At 42.2% G+C, this 19123-nt stretch overlaps 1 protein-coding gene across 1 annotated transcript in view; it reads left to right on the top strand.

Annotated features, from left to right (window-relative positions):
• smpd1 (sphingomyelin phosphodiesterase 1) overlaps nucleotides 1-19123 on the top strand; it is a 50502-nt gene extending 31379 nt beyond the window's left edge. The window contains exons 2-7 of the mRNA XM_037546936.1: nucleotides 12907-13564; nucleotides 14567-15342; nucleotides 15986-16157; nucleotides 16416-16492; nucleotides 17428-17573; nucleotides 17844-19123. Of these exons, the coding sequence (XP_037402833.1) occupies nucleotides 13343-13564; nucleotides 14567-15342; nucleotides 15986-16157; nucleotides 16416-16492; nucleotides 17428-17573; nucleotides 17844-18271 (1821 nt within the window). The 5' untranslated portion in view covers nucleotides 12907-13342 and the 3' untranslated portion in view covers nucleotides 18272-19123. The remainder of the gene's footprint in view (nucleotides 1-12906; nucleotides 13565-14566; nucleotides 15343-15985; nucleotides 16158-16415; nucleotides 16493-17427; nucleotides 17574-17843) is intronic.

Raw genomic sequence — 19123 nt, 5'->3', positions numbered from 1 at the left:
AAGAGTCAGTGGTTGGTGGTCTGCATTAGTCTAATGTATATTATCTTTATATAAATGACAAATAAAACTAAAAACCAACAACATGTGACACCACGCAATGTTCTCTCCCAGTCACTGGCACTAAAACTGATGCAGGTGGATTAGCTTTAGCTAATAATGCTCATAATGTTTACTAGTTCATTCATTACCACTTCATGTGGAAGGCTGTCAAAGGGTCCTTTCACAGGTTTCACTGTTCACTGCAGCACTGATCCTCCATCACACAGACATATGTAGGTAGAGAAAGACCACCATCATCCAGACAGGGGGAGAGGAATCCCTGGAAAAACATGCAGAGAACAAGCAGCACAGAACCAGACTGTACCTGCAAGAACAATCCACACCAGTTCATTTACATCGTAAAAAAGGACATTCAACCTCGTCAGTCTTCATCTCACCTTCTGGGACACAGCAAAGACAGAACGAAGACATTTTCATTTCAGTCCACCAACATGTAGATAAAAGAGAAGCATACAGGATGATTTTATTCTCTGATAAACACACATTCCTTATTTTTGCATAAAACAATGTTTAATAAAGTGTTTTCATTACTTTTATTGCCGTCGTCTCAAGTTTTAAAGTACTGCACAGTCTGTCCCACCAAGGTAGAAGATTTCAGCTCCAACATGTGAAGAGAAGTGAGAGAGAAAAAACAAGAAACCTAATCATAAAAGCATTTACCACCATTTACTCAAATGGAAAAGAAGCACAAACTCTACTAAGACACTGTTTACCTCACCTTATGTCCCAGTGCAGCCGTTAACCAGTGAAGACACTTTAATCCATTCAGTCAACATGGAAAAAAGAGGAAGACACTGCATTCATTTCCATACAGAGAGAACTGTGTACAGATATTCAAACCATACATAATCATTTTACACAATTTGTTTACTTAACTTTTTACGCCATGGAATTCCTCAGAATGAAGATCTGGGAATAGAGGGAGGGAAAAAATTCATGTCAGTGTCATCAAGATATACAACCACTTAGAAAGACATCAAGAATGGAAAAGAATAATCAGAATATCACAATATTTGAGCCATAATACAATTCTACTATGATTTTAAAGAGTTGTGTAATGTGCTGTATTGAGATAAGACACATATTGATAGAGTTTCATTCAACAGGTTGCAGTTTAAAATAGTAAACAGCGTTTTTATCTGATTTCACAGCACCTTCAGGTGGACTAAGAACAATGGACTTAAACCAGGATCAAAATATACATAATAAAATGTCAATACTCTGTTCAATATTGCTATTTTCACCTAAATGATCAGTGATTTTTATCTCCCATCTCTCTTAATTACATTTATACACTCTCAGAATAAAGGTATGGCACTGTCACTGGGACAGTACCCCTCTTGTCACTGTGGTGGTACCCTCAGGGGTACATCCCAGTACCTTTAGTCAGGGAATATAACTGTACAAGAATCCATTGAAGTTATATTTTCTGAACTGTACTGTCTCCACACACGCCGGCTCGTCTCCAGGCTTTTTGTTTTATTGTTATGATTTATAACTTTTGGTTATGAAAAGGTACAAATATCTACTTTTCCACTAGGAAAAACTCACGTAAGGTAAACCATCGGACCTTAAAAACACTGTTGTACCTTTGAGGGTACACGTACATTGTTTGTACCTTGATGAATGAATCATGTACCTGCATAGTACGTTCATTTCTAACACTGTACTTACATTAGGTATAAACAATGAGACGATCTTCATTTCATCTTATGTCCCAGTTACGACACTTTCATCCACTCATCCAACATACAGAGAAAAAGAGATAGACACTGCATTAATTCCTATACAGTGTGAACTGATTAGGATTATTCACATAATATATAATTATTACAGATCATCTGATGACTTACTTTTTTCCTCAGAGTGTAGAATCAGGTAAAGAAAGAGGGAAAAGGTGGTATTAGTAACGCTGATTTATACTTTAATTAGTCTAATGTATATTATCTTTATATAAATGACAAATAAAACTAAAAACCAACAACATGTGACACCACGCAATGTTCTCTCCCAGTCACTGGCACTAAAACTGATGTAGGTGGATTAGCTTTAGCTAATAATGCTCATAATGTTTACTAGTTCATTCATTACCACTTCATGTGGAAGGCTGTCAAAGGGTCCTTTCACAGGTTTCACTGTTCACTGCAGCACTGATCCTCCATCACACAGACATATGTAGGTAGAGAAAGACCACCATCATCCAGACAGGGGGAGAGGAATCCCTGGAAAAACATGCAGAGAACAAGCAGCACAGAACCAGACTGTACCTGCAAGAACAATCCACACCAGTTCATTTACATCGTAAAAAAGGACATTCAACCTCGTCAGTCTTCATCTCACCTTCTGGGACACAGCAAAGACAGAACGAAGACATTTTCATTTCAGTCCACCAACATGTAGATAAAAGAGAAGCATACAGGATGATTTTATTCTCTGATAAACACACATTCCTTATGTTTGCATAAAACAATGTTTAATAAAGTGTTTTCATTACTTTTATTGCCGTCGTCTCAAGTTTTAAAGTACTGCACAGTCTGTCCCACCAAGGTAGAAGATTTCAGCTCCAACATGTGAAGAGAAGTGAGAGAGAAAAAACAAGAAACCTAATCATAAAAGCATTTACCACCATTTACTCAAATGGAAAAGAAGCACAAACTCTACTAAGACACTGTTTACCTCACCTTATGTCCCAGTGCAGCCGTTAACCAGTGAAGACACTTTAATCCATTCAGTCAACATGGAAAAAAGAGGAAGACACTGCATTCATTTCCATACAGAGAGAACTGTGTACAGATATTCAAACCATACATAATCATTTTACACAATTTGTTTACTTAACTTTTTACGCCATGGAATTCCTCAGAATGAAGATCTGGGAATAGAGGGAGGGAAAAAATTCATGTCAGTGTCATCAAGATATACAACCACTTAGAAAAACATCAAGAATGGAAAAGAATAATCAGAATGACGTCACAATATTTGAGCCATAATACAATTCTACTATGATTTTAAAGAGTTGTGTAATGTGCTGTATTGAGATAAGACATATATTGATAGAGTTTCATTCAACAGGTTGCAGTTTAAAATAGTAAACAGCGTTTTTATCTGATTTCACAGAACCTTCAGGTGGACTAAGAACAATGGACTTAAACCAGGATCAAAATATACATAATAAAATGTCAATACTCTGTTCAATATTGCTATTTTTCACCTAAATGATCAGTGATTTTTATCTCCCATCTCTCTTAATTACATTTATACACTCTCAGAATAAAGGTACGACACTGTCACTGGGACAGTACCCCTCTTGTCACTGTGGTGGTACCCTCAGGGGTACATCCCAGTACCTTTAGTCAGGGAATATAACTGTACCAGAATCCATTGAAGTTATATTTTCTGAACTGTACTGTCTCCACACACGTCGCCTCGTCTCCAGGCTTTTTGTTTGTTTTATTGTTGTGATTTAAAACTTTTGGTTATGAAAAGGTACAAATATCTACTTTTCCACTAGGAAAAACTCACGTAATGTAAACCATCGGACCTTAAAAACACTGTTGTACCTTTGAGGGTACACGTACATTGTTTGTATCTTGATGAATGAATCATGTACCTGCATAGTACGTTCATTTCTAACACTGTACTTACATTAGGTATAAACAATGAGACGATCTTCATTTCATCTTATGTCCCAGTTACGACACTTTCATCCACTCATCCAACATACAGAGAAAAAGAGATAGACACTGCATTAATTCCTATACAGTGTGAACTGATTAGGATTATTCACATAATATATAATTATTACAGATCATCTGATGACTTACCTTTTTCCTCAGAGTGTAGAATCAGGTAAAGAAAGAGGGAAAAGCTGGTATTAGTAACGCTGATTTATACTTTAATTAGTCTAATGTATATTATCTTTATATAAATGACAAATAAAACTAAAAACCAACAACATGTGACACCACGCAATGTTCTCTCCCAGTCACTGGCACTAAAACTGATGTAGGTGGATTAGCTTTAGCTAATAATGCTCATAATGTTTACTAGTTCATTCATTACCACTTCATGTGGAAGGCTGTCAAAGGGTCCTTTCACAGGTTTCACTGTTCACTGCAGCACTGATCCTCCATCACACAGACATATGTAGGTAGAGAAAGACCACCATCATCCAGACAGGGGGAGAGGAATCCCTGGAAAAACATGCAGAGAACAAGCAGCACAGAACCAGACTGTACCTGCAAGAACAATCCACACCAGTTCATTTACATCGTAAAAAAGGACATTCAACCTCGTCAGTCTTCATCTCACCTTCTGGGACACAGCAAAGACAGAACGAAGACATTTTCATTTCAGTCCACAACCATGTAGATAAAAGAGAAGCATACAGGATGATTTTATTCTCTGATAAACACACATTCCTTATGTTTGTATAAAACAACGTTTAATAAAGTGTTTTCCATCCATCCATCCATCCATTATCTTCCGCTTCTCCGGGGTTCGGGTCGCGGGGGCAGCATCCTAAGCAATGAAGCCCAGACCTCCCTTTCCCCAGCCACTTCCACAAGCTCTCCAAGGGGGATTCCGAGGCGCTCCCAGGCCAGCTGGGCGATATAGTCGCGCCAGCGTGTCCTGGGTCTTCCCCGGGGTCTCCTCCCGGGTGGACTCGCCTGTGACACCTCCCGAGGGAGGCGTCCAGGAGGCATCCTAACCAGATGCCCGAACCACCTCAGCTGGCTCCTCTCGACGTGAAGAAGCAGCGGCTCTACTCCGAGTCCCTCCCGGATGACTGAACTTCTCACCCTATCTCTCAGGGAGAGTCCAGACACCCTGCGGAGGAAACTCATTTCGGCCGCTTGTATTCGCGATCTTATTCTTTCGGTCATTACCCAAAGCTCATGACCATAGGTGAGGGTGGGAACGTAGATCGACCGGTAAATCGAGAGCCTTGCCTTATGGCTCAGCTCTTTCTTTACCACAACAGACCGGTAAAGAGCCCGCATCACTGCTGACCCAGCACCAATCCGCCTGTCAATCTCCCGCTCCCTTGTACCATCACTCGTGAACAAGACCCCGAGATACTTGAACTCCTCCACTTGAGGCAAGAGCCTATCCCCGACCCAGAGAGGGCTCTCCACCCTTTTCCGCCTGAGAACCATGGTCTCGGATTTAGAGGTACTGATTCTCATCCCAGCCGCTTCACACTCGGCTGCAAACCGATCCAGCGAAAGCTGAAGTTCGCGGCCTGATGTCCCCAATAGGACCACATCATCTGCAAACAGCAGCGATGTGACCCTGAGGTCACCAAACCGGACACCCTCCATCCCTTGACTGCGCCTAGAAATTCTATCCATAAAAATTATGAATAGAATCGGTGACAAAGGGCAGCCCTGACGGAGTCCAACTCTCACTGGGAACGAGTCTGACTTACTGCCGGCCATGCGAACCAAACTCCTGCTTTGTTTGTACAGGGCCTGAATGGCTCGTAGCAAAGAGCCATGTACCCCGTACTCCCGAAGCACCTCCCACAGAATACCCCGGGGAACACAGTCGAATGCCTTCTCCAGATCCACAAAGCACATGTGGACTGGTTGGGCAAACTCCCATGAACCCTCCAGAATCCTGGAGAGGGTGAAGAGTTGGTCCAGTGTTCCACGACCAGGGCGGAACCCGCACTGTTCCTCCTGGATCCGAGGTTCGACTATAAGCCGGACTCTCTTCTCCAGTACCCCTGCATAGACCTTGCCAGGGAGGCTGAGGAGTGTGATTCCCCTGTAGTTGGAACACACCCTCCGGTCCCCTTTTTTAAAAAGAGGCACCACCACCCCAGTCTGCCAATCCAGTGGCACCGCCCCCGATGTCCACGCAATGTTGAAAAGGCGTGTCAGCCAAGACAGCCCCACAACATCCAGAGCCTTGAGGAACTCAGGGCGGATCTCATCCACCCCTGGAGCCTTGCCACCAAGGAGCTTCTTAACTACCTTAGCGACTTCGGCCTCAGTAATGGACAAGCCTATTCCCATGTCCCCAGACTCAGCCTCCTCACTGGAGAACGTGTCGGTGGGATTGAGAAGGTCCTCAAAGTACTCCTTCCACCGCCCAATGACGTCTTCAGTCGAAGTCAGCAGCACACCATCTCCACTATATACAGTGCTAGTGGCACACTGCTTTCCCCTTCTGAGTCGCCTGACGGTTTGCCAGAATCTTTTCGGAGCCGACTTAAAGTCACTTTCCAAGGCCTCACCAAACTCCTCCCATACACGGGTTTTTGCCTTGGCGACAACTGAAGCCGCAGATCGCTTGGCCTGTCGATACCTGCCAGCTGCCTCTGGTGTCCCACAGGCCAACCATGCCCGGTAGGACTCCTTCTTCAGCTTGATGGCATCTCTCACCTGGGGTGTCCACCACCGGGTTCGAGGATTACCGCCCCGACAGGCACCAACTACCTTACGGCCACAGCTACAGTCAGCCGCTTCAGCAATGGAGGAACGGAACATGGCCCATTCTGAGTCAATGTCCCCCACCTCCCCCGATATCTGGTCAAAGTTCTGACGGAGGTGTGAGTTGAAGATCAATCTGACAGGTTCTTCTGCTAGACGTTCCCAGCAAACCCTCACTATACGTTTGGGCTTGCCTGGTCTGACCGGCATCTTCCCCCACCACCTGATCCAACTCACCACCAGGTGGTGATCAGTTGACAGCTCAGCTCCTCTCTTTACCCGAGTGTCCAAAACACATGGCCGCAAGTCCGATGACACGACTACAAAGTCAATCATTGAACTGCGGCCTAGGGTGTCCTGGTGCCATGTGCACTTATGGACATCCTTGTGTTCAAACATGGTGTTCGTGATGGACAAACTGTGGTTTGCGCAGAAGTCCAAAAACTGAACACCACTCGGGTTCAGATCAGAGAGGCCATTCCTCCCAATCACACCCCTCCAGGTCTCACTGTCATTGCCCACGTGAGCATTGAAGTCCCCCAGTAGGACAATAGAGTCTCCAGGAGGAGCACCTTCAAGCACCCTTCCCAAGGACTCTAAGAAGGCTGGGTACTCTGAACTGCTGTTCGGTGCATAAGCACAGACAACAGTCAGGACCCGTTCCCCAACCCGAAGGCGTAGGGAAGCTACCCTCTCGTCCACCGGAGAAAACCCCAACATACAGGCACCGAGTCGAGGGGCTATGAGAAAGCCCACACCTGCCCGCCGCCTCTCACCATGGGCAACTCCAGAAAAGAATAAAGTCCAGCCCCTCTCAAGGAGATTGGACCCAGATCCCAAGCTGTGTGTTGAGGTGAGCCCGACTATATCTAGCCGGTATCTCTCAACCTCGCGCACCAACTCAGGCTCTTTCCCCGCCAGTGAGGTAACGTTCCAAGTTCCAAAAGCCAATTTCAGCAACCGAGGATCAGAACGCCAAGGCCCACGCCTTTGGACACTGCCCGATCCACAACGCACCGAACCCCTACTACTGCCCCTCCCATTGGTGGTGGGTCGATGGGAGGGGGGACTCATGTAACTCCTTCGGGCTGGGCCCGGCCGGGCACCATGAGTAAATGCCCGGCCACCAGACGCTCGCTGGCGAGCCCCTCCCCCAGGCCTGGCTCCAGGGTGGGGCCCCGGTAACCCTGTTCCGGGCAGGGTACACAAGTCCTGCTTTTGTGTCTTCATAGGGGTTATTATGGATCACACTTTGTCTGACCTGTCACCTAGGACCAGTTTGCCATGGGAGACCCTAGCAGGAGCTTTTGCTCCAGACAACATAGCTCCTAAGATCATTCAAGCACGCAAACCCCTCCACCACGATAAGGTGGTGATCCAAGGAGAGGTAAAGTGTTTTCATTACTTTTATTGCCGTCGTCTCAAGTTTTAAAGTACTGCACAGTCTGTCCCACCAAGATAGAAGATTTCAGCTCCAACATGTGAAGAGAAGTGAGAGAGAAAAAACAAGAAACCTAATCATAAAAGCATTTACCACCATTTATTCAAATGGAAAAGAAGCACAAACTCTACTAAGACACTGTTTACCTCACCTTATGTCCCAGTGCAGCCGTTAACCAGTGAAGACACTTTAATCCATTCAGTCAACATGGAAAAAAGAGGAAGACACTGCATTCATTTCCATACAGAGAGAACTGTGTACAGATATTCAAACCATACATAATCATTTCACACAATTTGTTTACTTAACTTTTTCCTCTTAGTTATTCTTCAGAGTGTGAACTCAGATGTAGAGGGAGGGAAAAAGGAGGTATTGTGATTTAGATGTACAACAACTTTGGCTAATCATGCTAATCATGCTAATAATGCTTACCAGTCTGTATGGACGGTCGTTAAAGGCACTTCTCTAACATGCAAACAGAAATAAACACTGCATTGATGTCTTTAACTTGAGAACTGTGTATATTTTTTCTCATAATTTATTTCATTATTGTAGATATTTCGTTAACCTAGGTTAACGTTTTCCCATTTGCCATTCCTCAGAGTGTTTATTCAGCTATAGAGGGGCGTTAAAAGGTGGTATTTAGATCTACAGCAACACGGATAAAACAGATAAAACATTATATGACTTTTACAAGTTATTCTCTCTTAGTGAAAACACGAAAACAGACAGTGAAGAGCAGACAGTTTCTCAAAGGAACGCATATAACCTAAGTTAACCTAAAATCTCAGAGCTCTGAGCTTAATTTCTAGAAACTATTTACATTTAAACGATTATATTTTCCACGAAATCGTTCAGCCCGACAGACACGAAAACAGACCCCGTGAGAAAATAACGCTAATAACGCCGACACTGCTTACCAGAGCATGTGGACCGTCAGTCCAACATGCAGAGAAACAGGGAGACACCTCATTAACATGCAGGGAGAACTGCAGCTCTATCATTTTCTCATCACACACAATTATTTTAGAGTTTCTTTCCTCGCGTTTTTAATCCTGTCGCTCCTCAGAGTTTATACATTCTACTGTCTGTCACCGCTTATTACGCACACCACTGCTTGTTAGGCACACGGCGCTCATAAGGATCGCGCTTCTGTTACTTGCGTGTTTGTGTTCTCTCCCCTCTACGTCGCTGCTCTCCTGGTCGTTGGGCTGTCTCTTCTCCTCATAGGTTGGTTGAGGTGTCAATCACCATCATCTGGCCATTCAGCTTGCAGAAAACAGCCCAAGGAGGCGGAGCTTGGACTTTAAATGCAGTGCGCCAGAATTTGCCATCACAGATAGACAGAACTTTATTTTAGTGTTGCAGTGTTACAGTAGCAAGACATACAGTACTGTGCGAAGGTCTTAGGCACCCAAGACACATTTTCAAAATCTATTTATTTGTGTAGTACGTGTTTATTTGCTGAGAAAAGTGTTAATATTTGAATACTTTTTGGATTATAAATGTCAGAATATTAATTAATAATTTACATATGTATATATATATATATATATATATATATATATAGCTTATAGTCAATACTGATTTTCTGTATGTTTTTGTGTTTGTTTAACCATTTTCAAACCTCTCCTTGAGGAAGCCCAGTATTACAGTGTTATATGTAGGTAAAAAGCAGCTCCTTGTTTGACCAATCAGTGCTTCAGTAAATTGTGCTCATGATGTAACTGATGATATTAACAAGTCTCTGTGGTGGCTGTGAAGGTGTCACAGTACTGTATAATCGCACCTAAAATGACATGTATTAGGCAGAAGTAACATAGGAATAAAAACAGACATAAATTATACAGAAATAGAAAATATTCACATAGCATACAAGACTACTGCACTAAGTGGTATGAGGTAGCGGTGGGAGGCAGCACAATGAATATAAGCATAACATTGCGTATCAGCAGTGTTTACAGTCTAAAGTGCACAGTGAAAGTGTTATTGCAGCAGCAGGTTATGATATATTGCACATTGTGTATTAACTGGACAGGTGATATAGTGATGTGGTTCAGCTCAGTTCAGACAGCAGGAGATCAGTACAATAAGGAAAGGAAAATCAGAAAAAAAAGAAATCAGATCTCTGCAATAAAGAAACACTTCCAGTGATTCTTTGTTGTCAGTCGGCAAATGTTTGTCTGAGTGAATTGGCTTTAAACTGGTGCTTTTCTTCTGGGAGGATGGACAGATTAAACTGCACACACACCTACATTTACATCACTTGGTATGTTTATTGTCTAGACACACTAGATTAGACGACAAGTACTGCTCGTAGTATATTTTGCTAGCTTAGCATAGGGTGGAAGGTGGAGCTGTTTAACTCTTAGCTTGAAATAGATGATTTTGTTGATTTGTTTTCTGTGGCACTGTCTGCAGTCCCTCCTGGGTAGACTGCCCAGTCACCCAGTACAACTTTAACAACTTTTCTATAGTAACTTGTCCGTAGCTTAAGTTCTTTGTGTGTTTGGTTTGTTGGTCTGTATAATAAAACTGTTAAAACTTTATCTGCATTGTACTGGTCTCTGTACCTCTTTATTGCACTCATCTGTGTAGTCCGGCCTATCAGCATTAAATAATCCGCTGTTCCTCAGTGGTTGCATGGCCTCTTTAACCTCAATTGTAATACGTGCGCTTTAATTAGTCTTGAACCACAAATTGTTGAACTCATTTGTATTTTTATACAAATTTTTATTTTTGCCAAAGGAAAGATGTATTCTTCATATTTTAAAACCGTAAAACAAGGAAATAAAACATAATATTACAATGTTACAATGTTAAATAAACGTGTCATCTTTATGTCTTTTAGAAATCATGTCATTTTTTACTTGCTTAGCTTTGCACTGTAACAGATGTTTTCACCGGTGTTGTCCAAACTTTTGCCAAACAGTCAAAAGAACATTTGTGACTTTAGGCACTGATGTTGGATGAGAAGGTCTGACTCACAATCATCATTCCAGTTCATCCCAAAGGCACTCAGTTGGGTTGAGGGCAAGGCTCTGTGCAGACCACTGGAGTTCCTACACGCTAAACTTATAAAAACATGTTAGGGGTCCTAGCTCAAACAGGCCCAGACCATTATCCCCCCTCCACCAAGCTTTACTGTTGGCACCCTCCTTTCCAATAGGAAGTTTTTTTCTGGCATCCACCAAACCCTGATTCATCCATCAGACTGCCAGACAGTGAAGCAAACCTCCAGAGAACTCATTTCATTGCTTCATAGTCCAGTGGTGGCATGCTTTACACACTCCAGCCAGCGCTTGGTGTTGCACATAATGCCTTAGGCTTGTGTGCAGCTGCTTGTCTATGGAAATCCATTTCATGAAGCTCCTGTTGCATCCAGAGGCAGGGTGTAAATCTGTATTAAGTTATACAACAGAGGATGGGTGATGTTAACATGATGTTTCCCTAATAAACTTCTGACAAACGTGGCATCTTATCCTACTGAGTATGACCAATTATGCTGCCAGTGTTTGCCTATATAAACTTATCTGTTAGCGAGTAGTGTAGCTGAAACACTAGAATTCCATAACTAAGAGGGGCGTCCACATACTTTTGGTCATACAATATGCTTGGTAGTTTAGTAATTTTAGGTCAAATTACCAGTGGTGGACAGTAACTAAGTAAAGGTAATTCGTTACTGTACTTAAGTAGTTTTTCGTGTATCTGTACTTAAGTATTTCTATTTTGGACGACTTTTAACTTTCACTCTACTACATTTCAAAGTCAAATATCTTACTTTTTACTCCACTACACTTTGAGAAATCTGACGTTCCTTTTGGTTTTTGTGTGTATAAAAACGTAACATGCCAAAACAGAAGAAGCGCAAAGCCAGAGCACCAATCAGGGCACAGCGGTCACTTTGTTCTGAGCTTGTTTTGACCTGTTGGTCATACCAACCCAGTGCAGCACACGGTTCAAAAATTTGGGAGCACATACGTCCCTAAATGATTGGAACTAACTTAACTTTCTGTAAATAGACCACAATATATACACACATGTAGTCATGACTGGCATGTTTCTTTTTTCTGGATTCATACAAACACTTTCATTCTATAGTAAATTAGTTTAGGTTAGTTTATGTAACAGAGGCCTACAGATCAATATAGTAAAGGAAAACCTATTTGTGATCCTGAGTTTAAAGCAAGTTTTTACTCAACTTGTAACTAATTTACAAAATAATCTTAAACTGAAACTTTGCTTGTGTGTAAAAAGTGATTTCAGAGCCACTCGGTTCTCCCTGATGGAAACTGTTTACCTTCAGTGTTTTGTGCTTATGATCATTTTAATAGACGTCAGCGTCACTAATTAATGACGTTCTATTAAAAGACTGGTTTACCAAGAGAGACGCTGGAGGATTTTCACCTGAAATGAGTTCATGAAGCGAGTCTTGTTATAAAAATGATAACAGGACCAGATCAGAGCCAGAATTACTCTTTTAGTTTTACTTTTACTTTCAATACTTAAGTCCATTTGAAGGCAAATACTTTTGTACTTTTACCCAAGTGGAGGTCTAGAGTAAGGACTTCTACTTTTACTGGAGTAATATATTACCTTGGGTAGCTCTACTTTAACTCAAGTACATGATCTGTGTACTTCGTCCACCTCTACAAATTACACGGTTTGAAAACGTCTGTACATGCTCTCTCTCTCTCTCCCTCCCTCCCTCCCTCTCTCTCTCTCTCTCTCTCTCCCTCCCTCCACCTCTACAAATTACACGGTTTGAAAACGTCTGTACATGCTCTCTCTCTCTCTCCCTCCCTCCCTCCCTCCCTCCCTCTCTCTCTCTCTCTCTCTCTCTCTCCCTCCCTCTCTCTCTCTCTCCCTCCCTCCCTCTCTCTCTCTCCCTCCCTCCCTCCCTCTCTCTCTCTCTCTCTCTCTCTCTCTCTCTCTCTCTCTCTCTCTCTCTCTGTTTAAATGAAGGGTCACGTGATTGCTCAGCTGACTCTGCCGGCCCCAAACGAAACTGCTGAACGTCATGGTGGTGGTGGTGTTGTGGTGGAGGCGTCGCAGGAGGACGCCGCTGCCGCCGAAGAGTGCCCCCCCCCCCCCCGCCGTGACTTTTCTGATCATTCGCTGCTTCGTGTTTGACACAGACCTGCTGTGTTTATCGCATTAGCGCGGTGGAAAAAGGGCTGTGAACTGGTGGTCAAACGGCTTCCTGTTTGAGCTGCAAGTGCTGCGGTTAGTGTTACCTCAGCTCAGCTCAGCTCAGCTCAGCCAAGCCAGCTCTCGACCGAGGAGACCAAGTTTTTACCCAGAGCCTTTACTGAGAACTGTTCCAGACATCCGGGTGTTCAGCGAGAGGAACACCGACAGTTTCCAGTTTGTCGCTGTCGCTTCATTTGGACTGTCCACCATGCCGTCAGTGCGGCTGAGCGCTCTCTCCGTGTTTACTGTCATTAGCCTTGTTTGGTGTCTGGCTGCCCCGGGGACGTCGTATCCTCTTCAGGATGAGACGGACATCGCCGACCTGAGGGCTGGGAACCCCATGCACAATTTCCAGGTTCGGTTCAGCTGGCACAACATAAGCTGTCCGTTATGTAAAGCCCTCTTCACCATCGTGGACGTTGCCCTATTGGTAAGACAAGCAGCCCCCTTTACGTTCCTATGCTTTCCTGTGTTGCAATAAGTCAAAGTAGCCTACATCAATAAGAGCTTACTGAACATTATCAGAGCCTGCTGTTTGACGTAGAGCCAGTACTGTTAAAGTTCATATAATGGCATTGTCACATTTCCCTGTATTATATGAAATGTGTGCCAGTCATTGTTAACTTCTCGTACACCTTCCTGCAGTTCTGCTGTACACAGAAGTGTCTTGTAAACATGATATAACTTGTTTTTGTTGGATTGTTCTGTTGGGCTAATTTCTTCACATAATGCTACAGAACGTGAGTCTTAAATGTGCATCTGTTAACCAGATAGAATGTCCACCTTTGGTAAAGAAAGATTTTATACCTTTTTTTCCACAAAGACGGTCTGAAGAATCCAGTGAAGGACATCAAAAATGCATTAAACATGGGTATAAGGTCTTGCATAGCACCAGTAAAATGCTTAAAATAGAAGGCAAGAAATAAGAAACATACTGCTTGGCAACAGGCACACCTATTTTATGGGCATTATATCCTATCAGTTATTTATTTATGAAATATATCACTAAAATATTGTTAAAACTGAAAAACAATGTGGAAGTTACATAATGTCAGGTATTTTTTATTTCTGAAATATATGGCTAAAAATATTTTAAAAACTGAATTGACTATATGTTGCTCAGCCATAATTTGACATGTTGGTGGCACGTTTTGCAGAAATAAGAGGAGGTGCTATTCGATTTCACAGTTTGGGCAGCTGTGAAGATGCTTCACACATTCTCAAAGCTTTTTTTTCTGTGTAACCCTCTTCCCTTCCCCTTTCCCACCCCCAAGATGAAATTCTACTTCTTGTTTTCAGAAAGAAAGAGTTGTAAATACTAGATTTACTCTTAGAGTCGTAAATACTAGAATCTGTGTAGACATTATGTTTCAGTGAAAAAGTATGAAGTGTAAATGTAACGTTGCCCTTTTTTGCATGGTTTCCTCCTCAGAGTGACACGAACATGGAGCATGTGGCTCGTGCAGTTGGTGAAGCCTGCATTCGTTTACACTTGGCTGAGGAAAAAGTGTGTCGAGAGATTACAGAGCTCTTCCGTGACGACTTCATTCGTGCCCTGCAGGAGTCTGTTCTTTGGCCCTCAGAGGCCTGTGGTGTACTGCTGGGACCTAGTTGTGGTCATTTTGACATCTATGCTCCCTGGAATGTCACCCTGCCCAAGGTCCCCAAACCTCCAGTGGTTCCTCCAAGACCACCCAAGCCTGGCTCGCCTCAGAGCCGAGTCCTGTTCCTCACCGATATCCACTGGGATGCACAGTACGCAGAGGGCAGCGCAGCTGACTGTAAAGAGCCTTTATGCTGCAGGAATGAGTCTGGTCGGGCTAGCTGGAAAAGTCGTGGTGCAGGGTACTGGGGGACTTACAGTAAGTGTGACCTCCCTCTGCGTACAGTAGAAAACCTTCTTCAGAAACTAGCCAAGGCAGGACCATGGGATTGGGTGTACTGGACTGGAGACATCCCTGCACACAACGTTTGGTCCCAAACAAGGGCCCAGCAGCTGAATGAGCTAACCACCATCTCCAAGCTTGTCCGCAAGCACCTCGGACCCCAGGTTACTGTGTATCCAGCCGTGGGCAACCATGAGAGCACCCCGGTTAACAGCTTCCCTCCTCCATTTGTACATGGGAACCGGTCTTCTCATTGGCTGTATGATACCATGGCAGAGGAGTGGGCTCCCTGGCTGCCAGCTGAAGCGCTGGAGACCTTGCGGTAGGCACCATATGTAATCACTTTATGCAGGCATTTTTAAATAGCAGCTGAATTCCCTACTAACAATGTAATCATTGTCTAAAGTTAGATAAGGTTTCCTTTTGCCTAATAACATTTTACTATATTTTTTCAGCTTTTGTCAGTTATTCCTTCATCCCTAACAATCTTGAGTTCAATTGAAGTTTGAATCTTAAGTAAAACGATTCAGAATGATTCTACATATGACCATGTTGAGTTTTATCTTTTTATTGTTTGCCACTGCTCTAGGGTGTTTATTGCAGCTGCACAGTGGCAAAGGGGCAAAAAAAGATGCAATATTATCATTCGGCTTTCTGTTTGAGCTGCAAGACTTGTAGTTGGCCTGACATCACAGCCTATGAACCGTTCACTGGGGATAATTTTCTTTTTGATCTGAGGTGCTTTTTAGGGGTGGTTTTAGAGATTAGCCTGTTGCTGCTGCAGCGAGACTCCCAACAAGTCCCATCACTGCAGATTCAGTGGAGACCAACAGTCAGATCATGGGAGTTTAGTTTGTAGTTGACTTTGTTTGAAGAAATGTGTAACCATAATGCATAAACATTCAATTGTACCTAAAAACGAGCTCGGCATCATTAATAAAATACCCACTGATTTTTGTGATTAGGCGAGGAGGATTCTACACGGCCCAGGTGCAGTCAGGTCTCAGAGTGGTGTCTTTGAATATGAACTTCTGCGCGAGGGAGAACTTCTGGCTGATGGTGAACTCTACAGATCCAGCAGGCCAGCTGCAGTGGCTTGTACACATTCTGCAGGAGGCTGAGAATAAAGGAGAGAAGGTAGAAAACTAGATCCTGTCCATAACACTAAACATTTAATAAACATAAACAGTGAAGAACATTGGCTGTGAATGATCCCACACAGTTATTGGCAGCTGTGATTTAAAGCTGATGTTTTGAATAGAAAATATCTTTTGGGAAGTAAGAATGGGCTTAGAGTTATATTAAGCACAAGAGGAAGAGGCTACTATGGGTCAGTTTGTTGCTCTGGAGAAGCAAATAGGGTCTTTGCCAAAGTTCTGTACCTTCTCTTGATAGGTGCACATCATTGGCCACATCCCCCCTGGACTCTGTCTGAGTAGCTGGAGCTGGAACTACTATCACATAGTCAACAGGTCAGTAACAGTCTGGAATTGGCAGTAAAAGGACTTAACGGTGCAGTTAACTGTGTACAGCATCTCCAACCCTCTGCTATATAATAAGCACATGACTTAAGAACCTCAGACCAAGGCGTTTACTTCCTTGTTGCAGTTCTCTTTGGCACTTTGGAGTCATTTTTCACTTGAATATGTCACTTTCAGATGATTCATTTCTGGAATTTACTTTTACATTTACTTTTGTTATGTAATTTTTACGAGCCACTCTGACCAAAAATCAAACCATTGCTACCTCAGCTGTAAATACGCTTACTTGCATTGTCCAGCTAAACGCTAGATTTTAGTTGTCACTAGAGTAAAGTTTTAAAGACTAAGACTGTGTTTATTTTTAAGTAAATAAACTGTAGAAACTGTTTTCATATAATAACAACTGAGAACACATATTACTCAAATAACAGAACTGACTCGCCAGATGTGGAGGACTACAAGCTAATGCTAGACTTAGTAAGGTTATCTAGATACCTTATCTCCAACTCCTTATTCTGGCTAAAAAGGGATAAAACTTGTCTCTGGCATGGATTCTGTGTTGAATCAAGGCAGATTTGCTGTTTTATTAATGATTTTGTTAGATGACCAAGGTAAGAGGTACAGTAATTCTAGTTTGCCTGTATTTAGCCTATAGATTAGTGAGCAGTCTAGCTATCAGTATTGGCTAATGCAACTGGGATTCTCAGTTTTTATTTGTGTAATGCATGTTGGGAATTGTGAGAAGATTGGTGAATGAAAACGATATAAAATCATGAATTCTGTTAAACCACTGAGTCTGAGGGACTAGAACACTGTAATACAGGACACTGCATAACAACAAATAACATCTAAATTCTGTTTTTAAATGTTTATTTTCTCTTTTAGGCTTCAAATGTGCTTTGCCTGTGTATTTTTCATTTATTCAGGTATGAAAGTACTATAACCGGACAGTTTTTTGGACACACACACCTTGATGAATTTCAGATGTTTTATGATGAGGAGACGATGTCTCGCCCTGTGGGTGTGGCTTACATTGCTCCAAGTGTTACCACCTACATTAACCTGAATCCAGGTATGCCTGACGTGCTCTGGCCCTAATTTTATTTATTTTATAATGTATATGCATGTTCAGACATGCATGGAAGAGAGGATTCTAATATATATATATATATATATATATATATATATATATATATATATATATATATATATATATATATGTGTATGTATATATATATATGTATGTATATATATATATGTATGTATGTATGTGTATATGTAAAATTATTATTATTATTATTATTATTATTATTATTATATATTTTTTTGTATCTCTTACTAGGATATCGTGTGTACTATGTCGATGGTAACTACTCTGGCAGCAGCCGCCTTGTCTTGGATCATGAAACCTTCATCCTCAACCTCACTTTGGCTAATGGTTATGAGGATGTTTCAGGAGGGCTTCCCAAGCCACTTCCAGACCCAGCCTGGACACTGCTGTATCGGGCCTCCCAGGCCTATGGCTTGTCTACACTGTTCCCCTCTAACTGGGACTCTTTGATTCAAGTCTTTTATAAAGAAGATCAAGTCTTTCAGGACTTTTGGTATTTCAGACACAAAGGCCATGTGTCTGAGCCCTGCAAAGAAGTATGTAAAAGTACGCTGATCTGCTTCCTGCACAGTGGCCGCTATGACCTGCTGCAGCAGTGTGATCTACTGTACCAAGCCAAAGGACAAAGAGCACGTTCTGTCAGAAAGACCCTATGTTGATTAGACAAGCTTGAGCTCTAAGTCCACAGAGAGTATTGAAGAGGTTACTGATGAATTGGTGTTTCGTAATAAGAAGAGAATCTCAGTAAGCTGGTATTTTGTAGTTTAGTGGTATGTTTGAGCATTTTGACTTGTTAGCCAAAGATTATCTGTCTCTTTGGTATTGCTATGCACATTTGCCTAAATGCTTTAATGCTTGCCATTTAATTATTAAATGCCAGTCTGCATTGGGTTAACATACCTCAGGGTGTTGTTGTAATGAATGAAACCAAGTAATTTGAATCATCACAGTCATACACATATAGGCATCAGGCTGTTGCAAGCAATGTTTGCAAAAGAATCATTTAAAAGGCAAAGTATATTTGACTTGAAGGAGAATGAACCTGCACATTGAGACAGGCTGTGGAAGTTATGTAAAGGTCATGGTATGGATACTGTTCTCTCCTACACATTCACGCTGCCTCTATGGAGAGTGCCTCTTGTTTCCTCTTGGAGTGGAGCAATATGGTGGATTATGTTCATTTGCACAATCCTATAGCTTTTATCACTATCACTAGTACTCATTTAGGTCAGGCCTTTACTGTAAACAGTAGAATATTTTCACACATTGCACAATATAGAACTTCCTTTATTGCTTAAAGTTGGTATAACCCTTTATACATGTGTGACCATGTTCTCTGAATGTGTGAACAGATGTAGAAAAGTCCATTCCCTCTATGGTTTGTTCTGTAACAAAGCACTCAGTTGAGTGAGTGATGAAATTTTGACTTCACTGGAGTTGATTTTGAATGTTGATTTAACTAGTGTATATTTGGAATGAATGATTAAATTAATTTTTGCCATTCAGCACTT

This window comes from Pygocentrus nattereri, chromosome 18, assembly GCF_015220715.1.
Source record: "Pygocentrus nattereri isolate fPygNat1 chromosome 18, fPygNat1.pri, whole genome shotgun sequence".
Classification (NCBI taxonomy): Eukaryota; Metazoa; Chordata; class Actinopteri; order Characiformes; family Serrasalmidae; genus Pygocentrus; species Pygocentrus nattereri.
Note: the sequence above shows the minus strand (reverse complement) of the source record. Positions and strands in the feature narration are given on the sequence as shown.